Source organism: Patiria miniata, unplaced genomic scaffold, assembly GCF_015706575.1.
Source record: "Patiria miniata isolate m_02_andy unplaced genomic scaffold, ASM1570657v1 HiC_scaffold_19, whole genome shotgun sequence".
Classification (NCBI taxonomy): Eukaryota; Metazoa; Echinodermata; class Asteroidea; order Valvatida; family Asterinidae; genus Patiria; species Patiria miniata.
In genome coordinates, this window is record NW_024037057.1 from 12,224,756 (window position 1) to 12,239,740 (window position 14,985).

At 38.0% G+C, this 14,985-nt stretch overlaps 1 protein-coding gene across 1 annotated transcript; it reads left to right on the plus strand.

Annotated features, from left to right (window-relative positions):
* The first annotated feature begins 1,520 nt into the window (after positions 1 to 1,520).
* LOC119726094 lies at positions 1,521 to 6,522 on the plus strand. The gene is made up of 8 exons (XM_038197707.1): positions 1,521 to 1,704; positions 3,095 to 3,320; positions 3,993 to 4,083; positions 4,387 to 4,427; positions 4,882 to 5,024; positions 5,631 to 5,711; positions 5,988 to 6,116; positions 6,317 to 6,522. Exons 1-8 carry the CDS (start codon positions 1,582 to 1,584, stop codon positions 6,362 to 6,364), a joined length of 882 nt encoding a protein of 293 aa, XP_038053635.1. The 5' UTR covers positions 1,521 to 1,581; the 3' UTR covers positions 6,365 to 6,522.
* The last annotated feature ends 8,463 nt before the right edge of the window (positions 6,523 to 14,985 follow it).

Consider the following 14,985-nt stretch of genomic DNA (forward strand, 5'->3'; position numbering starts at 1 on the left):
TCAGGATGGAGGATTCAAGTTTGCATGAAGACAATTATTTATCAGGCTTCTAGTGGTAAAAATAAATCAGCGTATTGAAGGCTTTGTAAAGAGTACCCGGATGATATATCAAATATAATTGAAATCATCCGGGTACTTTATTGATATAGCATTGATATTGTAGTCATCCGGGCATTTGTTATAACTCGTGCAATATATTCTTGTATCCCTCTCAAAGCCATTCAATATTATATAATTACTTATAACACAAAAGGAAATCGTACATTGACGCAGTGTTACACAATTATGTATTTAATTACAATGATGATAGTACTAACGTGAGGATAAACGGTGCAGCCAATACTTTGAAATTTTGTCATCTTCGACACACACAAAACCTGAAACAAAAACCAAGCACTACGACATACATGACAACGAGACTGTAGAAGACCATCAACATAAACATTTAAAAGGACTATTTAACGTTTGTTCAAAACGTTCAATGACATCAACCAAACTTAGAGTTTGATCATCTAGTTCCTTGTAGGTATTTAAGAAAAATCATGCATGTTTCCTGGACGAGAAAGAAAATGTAAACTCATTTCGTAGTATCCTCTGAAATGTGACAACTCTGACGTAGTTTGATTTTAAAACCACTAATAATCCATTAACGAACTTCACAACAGGTGATTTACCACTTGTCCCCACGACCGACCAAATGACCACTACAGAAGCAATGGAAGAGCTATCCACTAGTGAACAAATGACCGACGTTGCAACAACAAGTGCCTTAGTCCAGCAAACATCCACAGGAGCAACACCTGGGCTATCAACTCCAACTACAACAAACGGAGAGGATAGAGTAGACGGTGGGATTGCAACAACAGACACAGTGATCGACCAGACATCCGTTACAGAAGCAGCTTCGGAGCTATCAACTGTTGAGCGAGTCACTAGCGTTATGTCAACGGATACCTCGATCGTCCAAACATCTACTGCAGCAAACGGAGGGGATGGAGGAGACGGAGGGATTGCAACCACAGACGCAATGAACGACCAGACCTCTACTGCAGACGGAGGGAATGGAGGGGACGATGGGGAGTCGTCCACTTCACCATCAATGGCTGTTACTGAAGGTAAGATATTAAATCCAGTTGCATGCCAGCTGGTTGTCGAGCCATTACAAGACCATCACTATTGCATTACAGTCACAAGCGACAAAACCAATATTTCTGCATTGATGGTTTCGATAACAACAGTACCTCATGAAAGTTATATGTAAAATTAATACAATTCAAGGTAGTCTATTGGTGCAAAAAACGTGGTAAACAGAGTAGGAATCAATTTCAAGTGCGCCTTTTTATATGAAATTTATTTGTTTGGCTAAAACTTTCAAAATAGCATTAAGCTTTTCTGTTGCCGAGTTATCTTTTTCTTATTCAGTAGTTACCTAAAGACATTCAGGCAAACCAAAAGACCTGTTGATGTACATTTTCCTGAATCGACCATTATATCTTGCCTTTTCTTTCAGCCGGAGGGACCGGAGGGGATGGAGGGAGAGGAGTGATTGCAACAACAGAAGCACCAATCGAACAACCGACGATGGAGTTCAGCTGTCAGTTACGGATTCTTGAACTGAACGGTGCACCTGCGGTCTTCAATTCTCGACTCGCAGACAGCAACTCGCAGGAGTTTCGTGATGTAGTGATCATTATTCGCCAGGCAGTAAGTACACAGTGCCCAAATATTAAATTTTGAATCTAACAGCTTGTGTCACGGTGAAGTCGATCAGAACATAGTCTGGTTACAATATATTCTTTTAGATTTCTCACTGATCTTATTTCAAAGGTTTCTGCCACAGGAGATCCGCCAAATGTCTATTGAACATTTATTTGATAGCACGCCCAAAAATGCTATTAACATTTGACGTTGCACTAGTTTTTGGCCTTTGTTTATTTTCAAGCATCGCGTTTTGAACCAAAGAGTCAAGGGGTGACATAAAATATGATTGTCTGCTATTGGCGTTATTCATGAGTCGGCCATATTAAAGTGAAAGCGAGGTAAAATCTTCATTTTTGGAACTTAAAGAGAGAAATGAAAGCAAGGCATAAAGTTAATTTCAAATTAATACCAGTCTGCTCTGATGAATAATTAAAAAATTGTGATGAAAAATACCCTAATGTTTTTAGCCACATTTAAAACAAAGTGAAAGTCGAGCTAGAATGCATAAACAGTCTGGCACCATCCCAATCAACAGTTCACAATTTATAAAATACATTCAGTGAACACGACCAAAAATTGCTTCCTCGTGACTAAGGTCCATTTGGGAACTTCAGAGAATTATACAAACTGCAGGGGATCCGTACGCACTATTACTTATCTCCAGTTGTTTAAGTAATGCTTAAAAACGTAGCCGAGCGGTTAGAGCGTGGAGCTACGGAGTGGAAGGTTGGCGGTTCAAATCCCATTCGGACCAAAAACTCTCTGATAACCCAACAGTAAAATGCGTACCTGATTCGTTCAGGGAAGGTAAGACGGCGAGAGGAGAGGACTGGGCCCCGCCACTCATATGCCGCGCCCAAGACGCAGCGGACCTCTAACATCCCACTGCCCCTACGGCCAGTAATGGCTATGGGATCTTTACCTTTGAGAACCAACATCTTACACCTCGAAGTTTCGTTCGCGTGGTAATTACGCAAACGCAGCACATTTTAAGTTATAATTGTGTGAACGTTCTTATTCTGATATGTAACGATCTTTCCAGTTGACATCATTTGGTAAAGAGGTCCCAGCACAAAATGGCGCTGTTTCACAAAGGTCTTCCTTTAAATATATAAAGTATAAGTTGTGAACATTTGCTGATTTTGTTGGTAGCTTTCACTTGTACAATTGTCTTTTCCCCAAGCATCGTCCCGTGAATATCTCTGTCTATATTGTTGTCATTTTAATATGATTACTTTTTCGCTTCATTGTCCCAAATTCTGTTGGTCAAGTTTGGACTATTTGCAGTAATTTGTTTCCTCTTATATATCATTTAGACTTTTAATTAGTTTCAGTAATGCAACATTTTTGTTTATAATTTTTATTTACTGTGCTTTTTGACGCATCATGATAGGTGATTGCAGCCCTTCGCAGGTCACCCAGGACATCCAATGTAGTGGATTATGTAGTGATCTCGGTTCGTGACGGGAGTTTGTTGGTGAATGGTGTGGCAAGATTCCCTCTCAACTCCGTCATCGAGAGTGCAACTATCAGAGAAGTGCTTCGCGACGACGCGATTGCCAATAACGGACAGATAGACAACTCACTCACCATTGATCCATCGGGCTTAGTCGTGACAGGTATGTATTAAATCGATTTGAGAGTGCACCTTGCCCATAAATGTTTTTTTTTTTTTTAAGCTAGGTCCAATTCATTCCCGAGCGAATATAATGGAAATATGCCACATCTTTGGGCGCGATAAAACAACGCAATTCTTGGGTGCAAGAAGTAAATGTCATATTAATTGAAGCCGTTATGCAACTTGAATTATACCTCAAAGTATTTTGTTTTTGATATATAAGTATTGCAACATGCGCAAACGTGCCTTAAATAAGCCGACTTGTGATTCATGTTCGTTTATTTTCAGCCCATAGTGTGGCATCACAACAGCGTTCTATTCGCTCCACGTATAGGCAATTCTGTTCCTGTTTAATTTCAGAGGTTTTCACCAGATATTTATCTAAAATGTCTTTCCTCAAAGGTCTGTTTTATGTTTGTGAGACAAAATGACATGGTGCATGTACGGAATCATTCATTTCATTACAAGATAAAAATATAGTAATGCAAAAACTATTGCATGAATGAATTGTCTAGGACTTGATCTGTACAAAATGCTAACTTCCAAATCCGTTTGCTCTGACGCAATAAACAAAATATAAACAACAATAGTTTGTTAGTTTAAAAGTACATGTAATTGTAAGTCAAATGGTGTCTTCTGAGTTCCTCTTTTCATGTTTGTATTTATAACACAGCCCGGACTGAAGCTTGTCCGGCATATCGCTGTCAAAATGGAGGCGATTGTACACGAACTGGAAGTTTCCCAGATTATGTGTATACGTGCGAGTAAGTTCTGCAAATCTTTTTTTTTAAATGAAAACGTCGTGCACTTGAAACTTAGATAATTTCTCTAATGGCTTGGTTATTATATATTCTTATGCTGTCACAAGTCTTCTGATATGATGTGAATTAAGCTGTAATTTGAACATCTCTTCAATTTCGAAGATTAATTAAAGATTATCTTACTAAGGTAAGAAAGTCACTGAGTTGAGGACAATTGAAAATGTTAAGGCAAATTAAACGAGTAAAAAAAAGATGCTTATTAATAGTTGTAATCATTAACTTACTCAAATTGTTATCATTTCTTAGGTGCCCGGATGGTTACACGGGAACCTCCTGCGAGGAAACAGGTGCGAAATGTGTGCCCAATAGGGCAAATGGCGAATGACAACAAGAGACACTCGCTTCAATATTGAATGTTTGCCAATAATAAATACCAATATGAATCAAATGGCCTTTTGTTCAACGGTTAAATTGTGGAATGTTTTGTTCATCTCGATAAGCGAGTTCGGTGTGAATAGGTTTAAACGACACAATTGACGACCCACGGACTGGCTTGTGAAAAGCATTGATACAATCCTGATGATTTTTCAATTCAAGGTCTCAAATTATTAATTTTTTTCGTTGCTCCATGCAATCTTTTATTTCCCAAAATAGAAAATTCACTTCCACTGATTGAAACTAGGGACGAGACGTTTTAGAGTGAAATACGTTCAATCGAGGACATGGTGTATTTATTCAGTAGCATTTAGGTTGCATAATGAATAGTAAGGGATGTTTATTCCGATTGATTTTATAAACCAGATGAACCTGGGAACGGAGGAATCATTGCCACTGTCACTACAGCCGGTGCACTCCTGTTATGCAGCATTGTTGTCATGCTATGCGCTTGCGTTATCAAGGCAGGTCGCTCTGCTTCTCAACGACGTAGACGTTTTGCACAACAGGTAAACTGGATATGGAGCTTCCATTGACAATATTTGGCACAGTAATGTTTACACAATCGACTGTAATTGAGGAACAATTAATAGCTTATGAAAGAATGTGTATTACAACTGATAATGTAGTAACCAACGGATAATGTATCACCAACCGATAATGTCACAAAAATTGACCGATACTGTACCACTAACCGATAATATAACAGAAATCGACCGAAAGTGTAGTAAAAATGTACTAACACTATCAGTCGATTGTTGTTACATTAGCGGTCAAGACAGTATCGGTAGGTGATACATTATCAGTTGGTTACTATATGATCAGTTGTAACAAATGTGCAAAGCCTGAAGGACTAAATACATCAATCATGGATTAATGTGCCATCTTTATTTAACATGTCATGATACAACTCGGTTATTGTATTATCACGCGCAAACAAGTATCAAGTCAGCCAAATTTTCTAGTACTTTGCTCTCAAGTCTGGCAAACGCTGAATGATAAAAGGGACCAATGTAGTTTCACTTTTTTTCAGTTATTACTTTTGCGACCGAAAGCCTTTGCAACATTTGTATTCTGTGCAACTTTTGTAAATCCCTACCATTTATTCCAAATAGGATATGGACCATGCCAGACAGCGTTATCGCTACGGAGTGAGGAATTGGACTCGTCCTGCTATCATGCCCCGCACCATCTCGGTAAGCATGATGTTAAATATTCACACAACAAGCCGAATCACAAAGGCCTTTGTTCATGTTCTAAAGGGAGTGCTCTCCAATTCATTTATGTAGTACTTTTCAAAGTCATTTCTTTGGTGAACTTAATTATGTACACAGAGTATTTTTCCGATCACAAAACTTTGAACTTTGAAGTAAGAACACTTACTTTTTTTTAATTAAGCACTATTTTTGTTATTAAGTGGCACTTACTAAGTGGTACTAACACTTTGTGTGCTGTTTGCCATGACAATGCAGGCAATGGACGATGGATCAATGGACGACGCACGCGCATTCTATGGGGCCTATGACTATAGTACTAACTATCGTAGAGAGGACGGCTTCTCGGGGCCTTACTCTCCATACATGATACCAGGCCCAGCACTGGTAAGTACACTTTGTTTTCTATTACAAATGCTTACCTCGCGGTGCCAACTTTCCAAATGCGTGTGTACTGTTTTACAACACGTAGTACATACAATCCTCTTGGCATTGCGAACAATATTACATCAGTTCTGAGTATATAGGGCCTAACCAAACCTTTAGTTTTTAGTGCAATGACTTTATATTTTGTTCTTTCCAAACAGATGCGCAGAATGGATCAAGAAATGATGAGAGACGATTTCTTATACTGAATATAGCCATAATGCAACTAAATACTACGTGTCAACCAAAAACATGTCCTACTTTTTTGATCATAAATAACTCTGTTGTTTACCAACAGAATCCAACCATTGTGATTTAGATCATGTAACAAGGCATGACACATTTTATGGAGTGAGTTTGATCAGCTTTGTGCAGGAGGGTGATATGTAAACGCCATACGAACAAAAATAATCACTTTCAGAATGTCGATACAGTGCTGTAGACGGTAGCGGATGGCGCCTGCTGCGGTCGAAATCTTCTGGTGGAATGCAGGATCACCCCTGATGTCTTTACACACCTCGATCGTGTGTTGCCCCAAACGATCGAGGAGGTGTGCAATGACATCATGGGTTATCGCGCATTCCTTCAGAAGCCTTCCGTCGCAGCACGCGCCTTCCACCAACGTCTCCAGCGGTGTATCGACGCTGGAGGACGCCAAGTCAAAAGTGGCAGATTCTGAAAGCGAGTATTTTTTTTTTGTGGCGTTTAAATCTCACCCCTTTGCACAAAGCTAATGAAACTCGCTCCGTAACATCTGCCATGCATTGGTTACATTATCTTAATCTTTTGTTTTATTTCATTGGTAAACAACAGAGTTATTTAGAATCAAGAGTAGGACTCGTTTGATTTTTCTTTGACAAGTAGAACTTCAGTAGTCTAAATGAAATGTATAAATGCTGCGGTGAGGCCCGGAACCTTGCGCTTGCTGGCTTGAATTTTAGCTCTTTTTTTTCTGTATTTTTTGCTCTTTTTTTCTGTTTAGTATTTTTGTCAAAGAAAACTATTTTGTATGACTTTTGTTGACTTGTGACTTCTAGTGGCTGTAGTATACTCGCCTTGTACTACCGGCTTAGCGAACTTAGGTTACGATCAGAAATTGATATTTTGAGCCGAAAATTGTTAACTGGTCAAACATATTACAAATGTAACAGTGCCACAATACAGTTCTATGGAGATTGTAACATCTTTTTTTTTTATCATATCTCACAATATAACATAATATTTTATAACCATTTCAATATCGTGTATTTACATTATGTTTTAACGTATATAGTGAAATTCGCAATCACATGATTAGATAGGGGATTGTGTATAATTACATGGTAGATATTGCATTTTAAGGAACCAACAAGATGCTGTTCAGGAAAGTTTTAAGTAATTATATCTGTGATTGTAACAGACGTATGCACACTATTCTATTACTTGGCAGCGTGATGGTTTTTATAATGATAACATTGAAGGTTTCAAATGTAATGAGTAAGTTTGCGGTGGCACCACGCGAGAAGAAACTATTGTGTGAGTTTGCGTGGTTTGGAAAAAAAACCCGGGGGAAACGCAACGTTTCGGACAAAATGCTCTGCTTGTCGTCAGGAGACAGGGATTTCAACGGTTGTTGGTAGTTATGTAGGAGAACTTACCCACCACAGTTGACATCTCTCAGTCTTACAACATAAATTACAATATTTTGTTACATTGTGTCGCACAATTATTGTGATCGCTGACATTATCGTGCAAACGTACAAATCCTACGAAAGGTAGTGTAATGAGCTTTATAAGAACAGTTGAATTTTGGCTTACTATAATCAAAATGAATGGTATATTGAAATTAACACAAAAGTTTGTAATAAATAATGTAATCATGGTTGTATATAGGTAAGATTGATTTTGTTCGTAAAAAAAATCACGTATAATGTTAAGACAGTTTGCCTCATTGCTTAACCGCATGAATTCGTTTAATTAAATTGAAAACTAAAACACCTAGCGTTCAGCTTTTGAACAAATTATAAACGCTCTTTAGCAACAATTTATAGTGTAGACACGTTATAAACATTTTAAAATGTTTTAACGAACATATGCCAGATTCTTTACTCAGATACCCATACATCACAAAGAGGGCCTGAAGTAGCCGATTTAATTATGCAGCTGCTTGTAACTGAAAAAGACTATTTCAAGCAAATTATTATTGTGCTTCTTAATTATGGCAGTACATCTGTAAAGTTTATTTGTAAAGTTTATTTGTAATATGCTTTATGCATAAAATCTTGCGAATACTATGGAGAATAGTTGTTTGCCTTATTGCTTAACTGAATGGTAAATGGTGGATATGAGTTAATCCATAAGTGTTTATAAATTGTAATCATGGTTGTATCGGAAACGTTATTTGTATATTATTGTTAACACGTTTAAATGCCTAGGATATTCGTTGTTTGCCGTATTGCTTAATCGCATGCATTCGTTTAATATATACACTATACAATCTGGTGTTTAACGTTTTAACACATTATCAGCACTTTTTGGCAACAATGTATTAACATTTGAACACGTTTAATGGGTGAGACTCAATTTACTATACGGTTAAAGGCATACTACGTTAGATTTCTCAGATTCATGATTCAGTTATTCATGTTTCAGAAATACAACCGTAACAAATCCGCTTCACGTTTTACAGCCTCTACAACTGACATTTGTCTGTCGGAAACCAAAATTAAATGTTCCATCAACGTTATGAACGCATTGTTAATGGTGCTGTTTAGAAACACTCAACATCTTGTTTAACTTACAAACGCTGGTGTTTTGGGTTCAAAAACGCGTTCAGCGTTTATTGTTTTAAAGTGTGGCACTCAACTTAGAAACATTTTAAAAACACGAACGTTTAGAAGTCAAACAAAATGTCGTGTTCCTAAACAGCGCCGTATAATTAGGCATTTCCATGGCAGTTATAACGTAAACATAAGTGTGGGTCTCTGTATTCATACTTATTTGTAAGATACTGTAGTATGTAAAGTGTTGTTAAACAGTTTAACTAATTATTAACGTAGACGATACTGATATAGCCTCATTGCTTGATTGCGTGTATTCATAGATAACACGGTGAATATTAATGAACTTTTTATGATACTCTCTATGTATTCTATTTTAAATCATTAACGTACACATTGCTTGTTAGCCTCATTGCTTGACCGCGTGAATTCATAGATAACATGGTGAATATTAATGTACTTTTATGATACTCTCTATGTATACTATTTTAAATCATTACCATAGACAATGCTTGTTAGCCTCATTGCTTGACCGCGTGTATTCATAGATAACATGGTGAATATTAAGGTACTTTTATGCTTCTATACTATTTTAAATCATTACCGTAGACAATGCTTGTTAGCCTCATTGATTGACCGCGTGTATTCATAGATAACATGGTGAATATTAAGGTACTTTTATGATACTCTCTATGTATACTATTTTAAATCATTACCGTAGACAATGCTTATTAGCCTAATTGATTGACCGCGTGTATTCATAGATAACATGGTGAATATTAATGTACTTTTATGATACTCTCTATGTAAACTATTTTAAATCATTACCGTAGACAATGTTTGTTAGCCTCATTGCTTGACCGCGTGTATTCATAGATAACATGGTGAATATTAAGGTACTTTTTTATGATACTCTCTATGTAAACTATTTTAAATCATTACCTTAGACAATGCTTATTAGCCTAATTGATTGACCGCTTGTATTCATAGATAACATGGTGAATATTAATGTACTCTGATGATACTCTCTATGTATACTATTTTAAATCATTACCGTAGACATTGCTTGTTAGCCTCATTGCTTGACCGCGTGAATTCATAGATAACATGGTGAATATTAAGGTACTTTTATGATACTCTCTATGTATACTATTTTAAATCATTAACGTAGACAATGCTTGTTAGCCTCATTGCTTAACCGCGTGAATTCATAGATAACATGGTGAATATTAAGGTACTTTTATGATACTTTATGTATATTGATTTAATTATTAACGTAGACAACGTTTGTTAGCTTCATTGCTTGGCAACGTGAATTCAAGATAACATGGTGAACATTATTGTACTTTTATGATACTCTATGGGCTCAGTGCACCAACAAAGGATGGCGCTTTTTTCCACTTTGAAAGCCCCATGGAAAGGACTTAACGCGTGTGCGTACTGATTCGAGCGTGTACAGCGTGAAGTATGCACGACCTATTGTGTTATGAATGTGCACAAAGACGCGCGTCTTCGGGTGAGCGTTGGGCGTCGTCGAAAATGTGTTTTGAATGTCACGATGTTTGCGATCTCCACCAACTCGCCCTTTCTCGCCGATGAGGGGGCGCTTGTGCACGGAGCCAATTTGTATAATGTTGTTAGGAATTAATTTACTTAGACAATAGTTGTTCGCACTATTTCTTAGCCTCGTGATTTTATAGTAACAGGTTGAAATATTTCAATGTACTGAAAATTGTGAAACTTTGGTTATGGATTATTACGAAATAAAATCGGTGGTATACGGTGAAATGTGTGGTGGACCTAGAACTGAATATGAAAAGCGCTCTCTAGAATACATGCATCCCACGCTGAATAAAGTGAACAAAAATTCTGGGCTTTTTAGCGGAAAATCATCCAATAGGCGCAGGCTAGGCGGGATTATACGTCATACGGTGAAACATCCACTCACTTGTACACCAGTTTTCATCCGTTGCTATGTGCTACCATTTCTCCAGACTCAAGAACAATTCAAGTTCAAGAGCCAGTGCATTCTCTTGACTCGGATTGTAATTTTGATAATCTAATTTCAAATCATTCAATGATCTTTCAACCTGTGGGAAATCTTGCACGGTAGTGGCTGAAAATAGTGCCCATGCATCTTTCTTTTTTCTTGTTAGTGTTTGCATCCTTATACTTAGCATCAATAATATATGTTAATTCCTCATACTTGTTTGCCGTAAAGAGTTAGAGCTCTGCTTGAGAATAATTTGCCTTCCTTGCCCTTTTTACTTTATATGCAATTGCTAGAGAACTTGATGTTGATTCACTTACTTGCAGTACACTTTACCACATATAGACCGTGGTCCCTTTTTCCTATTTTTGTTTTGCTAATCCACGCAAGTGCTGGACATGATTAGCTTAATACACCTGTTACACTATTGTATCTGTTTTCATCACATTCCATACATGCCAGCTCCATCCAAAGCACCCAATTTCAGTTATTCAGGTATGCAACTAAATCCCTTAGTATGTAACTAGTTAGCAAGGTTCTTTGTAAGGTTTCATGAATAACAATTAAGTTATCAAATAGTTGGCGCTATAATTAAGTATAGGGCATTAATGGTTTGTTTGGAAAAGTCCGGCACTGACGGTTATGTCAAGTAGGTGCGCCATTGCACGTACTACTCGTGAAGCGATATAAACGGCTCAACGACGCATGCACATGGGCGACGCCTGGATAAGGCAAGCCCCCCCCCCCTCCCCCACAGAAAAAAAATAGGAGAAAAAAGAAAGAAAGAAAAAAAAAAGGAAGACAAGGTGCATAGTCTGTTTGCTGTTAATTTATTTCACACCATGAGTGTCCGCAGCGGTGTGGTGGGGTGGGGTGGGGAAATGTCCCCCGCCCACCCTCCAAAAAACTGATAAATTGAAAATATGCTGGAGAAAGTACAAAGATTTTGTGAACAAATTGTGCCCTCCTCTAATTTGCACCCCCCTCTAGAAAAGATATCGATTTCAAGGTTTTTTTTATAAGCCATTTCCAAATCACACCATCGTATTTTCCTTTAAAGAGGGTGTTCTAAACGTTAAAGCGTGAACATTTCAAAATAAGTTTTATATTCAATTCGCAAGTTTTGTAAAAACCCGTCTGCTGCAAATTTTCGTGAAAAGGATCCTAATCCACTCCTTAAATGTGAAACACGGAGTCAGTGCTGTACCTTTAATATTGTTACCACCTACAAGACAGCACCACCTTCAGAACACGAGACCAATGCCTCAGTGTCATATTTGTGGGGTTTTCCCCTAATCTGTACGGTGACGTGCCCCGGTTTTGCATGACTAGATTTACCCATGTTCACAGTTTCTGTGTGTCGGTGACCTTTTTTGTGTTATTGCTCAAAACCAACTACATGTATCCTTGGCCATAAAAAGTCGATGACTTCAAAGTCTTTACCAATGCCGAATACTTAAGGGGGGGGGGGGGAGTCAGTTCCACGGCTACCTCACATTTCCAGCTGGATTTCTTTAAATTTCACTGTATTTATATGAGAAAAACCAATAAAACCACAGGGTCCTCTGTCCGTTCTGTACGCTACAGTGAGCAATAGACTAGGCGGTTGAGGGCGCTACATTGACTTAATACACTGTGCGGCAATCACAAACCTTATGAAAGGCAAACGCTTGGTATTAAAAACATTTCTTCTCAGAAATTAAACTAAATAACTGATTGAAGAAAATTAGTGTTTTTACAAACCATCAAGCGAAGATTCCAATCAGTATATATTTTATTGATTTAAAGTTGTTAATGACAACCATTTTCAATAATCAATCGTAAAAACGTATGTTCCTGTAATGAGGCTGTTTCTAAAGTTTAAACGTGAAAACAATGCACATTTTGTAAGAACCGTTTTGGAGATGCGAAATCCGACTCCACTTCTCGCACCCCCCCCCCAAGTGAGTAGTACCTTTAATATTGATGCCAGACAGCAACACCTGTCCCCCCCCCCCCGATCTGTGTGGTGTAAAGAATGACTGACGTGCCCCGGTTTTGCATGACTAGGTCTACCCGTGTTCAGAGTTTCTGTGTGTTGGCGCCCTTCTTTGTGTTAATGATCAAAAACTAATTATAGCCTTGGCCCAAACCGTCGGTGACTTCAAATTCTTTACCATTACCGACTACTTAAAGGGGATTCAGTCGCACAGCTCCCTCACTTTTGCAGGGAATGTAGGCCAACTGATTATATATTATCACAGGAACACAAATTGTAGACTCGCAAGGATCTATTCTCACTTCTTGTTCTACTTTTAAATCAACCATTAACAGTGGAGTGAAATAGCAATGCAATCAACTTTATGTTGTTCCAAACTAAGAAAGGACCAATTTCCTATCATAAAAAAATACCAGATGATGTACATGCATTAATTAAACTAATCAAAGTAAACCAATCCAGACAACACAGTTTGCATGGCTATCCCGTCTCCGCTCTAAAGGGTCAAGGAAATAATTTTTTTTGCAACACCATGTGTTCACTAAATTGCAACCTGAAGTGGATGGCATTGGCAAGTTATTTTTGTTCGGGTTCACTCTTAAAAAAAAAAAATGGAATGCTTGTGTGGCAGTGGCCTTGTGTATCGGGTGCAGTATTGTCAAACGTACAAATGGCAGCCAACCAAAACGATTGAACTGTCAAAATCACCCAATACCTTTGGCAGAGCACAAATCACTTGTTCGAAGTAGCCCCATTGCATTTCAGTGATACGTATATATAAATATATATACCAACCCACGAGCCATGTCATATGTGTAAACTATGTCACTGGTGCCGCATCTGTGTTTCACTCCGCCATTTTTGAACATTTGTATGCACGCCTAGCCTACTCAGCGGGAATTCATTTCAAGTCAGCTGCAACAAGGATCCAACACGGCGATTGATATTCAAACACAGGTACGTTTTAATAGCTTATAATTATATATATATTTGTCTGTCTATTATTAATTCCTTCATATTGATAATAACTAGTGATGTCGAGACTAAGCTTTAGAGCCATGACTGGGTATAATGATTTATGCATCTAAGGAATCATTTGTAAATGGATTTAGATAAAATAAATGTCCCTAATTGTGAGCCATCTTGGAATTTCACTACAGCAATTTTGAGGTCAAGTTCATCTCGATCTCTTGAACCGAATCGCACTTTCAGGTCACATGCTACCAGTGTTGTAGTCGAGTCACCAACGTCGAGTCCGAGTCCGAGTCCCGAGTCACAAGCCTTGAGTCCGAGTCAGAGTCTCGAGTCACAAGCCTCAGGTCCGAGTCCGAGTTACAAGTGATTCGTTCTTAGTTGTTCACCAAAGTAATCAACATTTTTTTAAAATTATTTTTCAATCATCCATTCTGTCTATTAAGTAAATCTCAGTGTATATATCCGGTTGTTTTAATACTTTGTGTGTGCGTTGTTGTTTAGACCAAAATGTGTTTTCTTTTTAATTCCCATCCCTAAAAATCCCTCCTCCATCACTTCCCTCCATGTTTTATCATCCAAACAGTATTCCTCAATGATGCTTTCCCATCCCTACATTATGGTTTTTTTTCTGTTGATGAAAATACGTGACTCGAGTCCGAGTCATCATTGTCGAGTCCGAGTCCGAGTCACTTTCCAATGTGATTCGAGTCGAGTCTGAGTCACGAAAAATGTGACTCGAGTCCGACTCGAGTCCGAGTCCTGGACTCGAGTCCTACAACACTGCATGCTACCATTACTCAATTTGATTTCAACCATATGAAATTACAGCCATTGAAAACAGCGGCTTCTTTTGAAATTTAACAGGGCCGGTGTAGAAGTTGGGACATTGTGTCCTAACACTATAATGTCCTTACAGGAGCGTAATTGGAGGAAAATGAAAAATCCAAGAAATATTGGCAAGTATTTTGGGGGCCACTAGGACCCAGAGCAATGAAGGAAATAAGATGTGTCTGTTTGTATTTACTTGAAGGCATCCCTAAACATATATATTTCGTTTGTTCTGCTACGATATTAACAAACCTTTGTATGTAAGGCTCCTTTAACGGTAAAAACTCAGGATTCCAGATC

Bases quoted from the DNA above. Each gene is read 5' to 3' on its own strand.
- LOC119726094 (XM_038197707.1), top strand. From the start codon at position 1,582: ATGGAGTTCAGCTGTCAGTTACGGATTCTTGAACTGAACGGTGCACCT. The intron at 3,321-3,992 runs GTATGTATTAAA...TTTATAACACAG, and splicing joins ATCGGGCTTAGTCGTGACAG to CCCGGACTGAAGCTTGTCCG. The intron at 5,712-5,987 runs GTAAGCATGATG...ATGACAATGCAG, and splicing joins TCATGCCCCGCACCATCTCG to GCAATGGACGATGGATCAAT.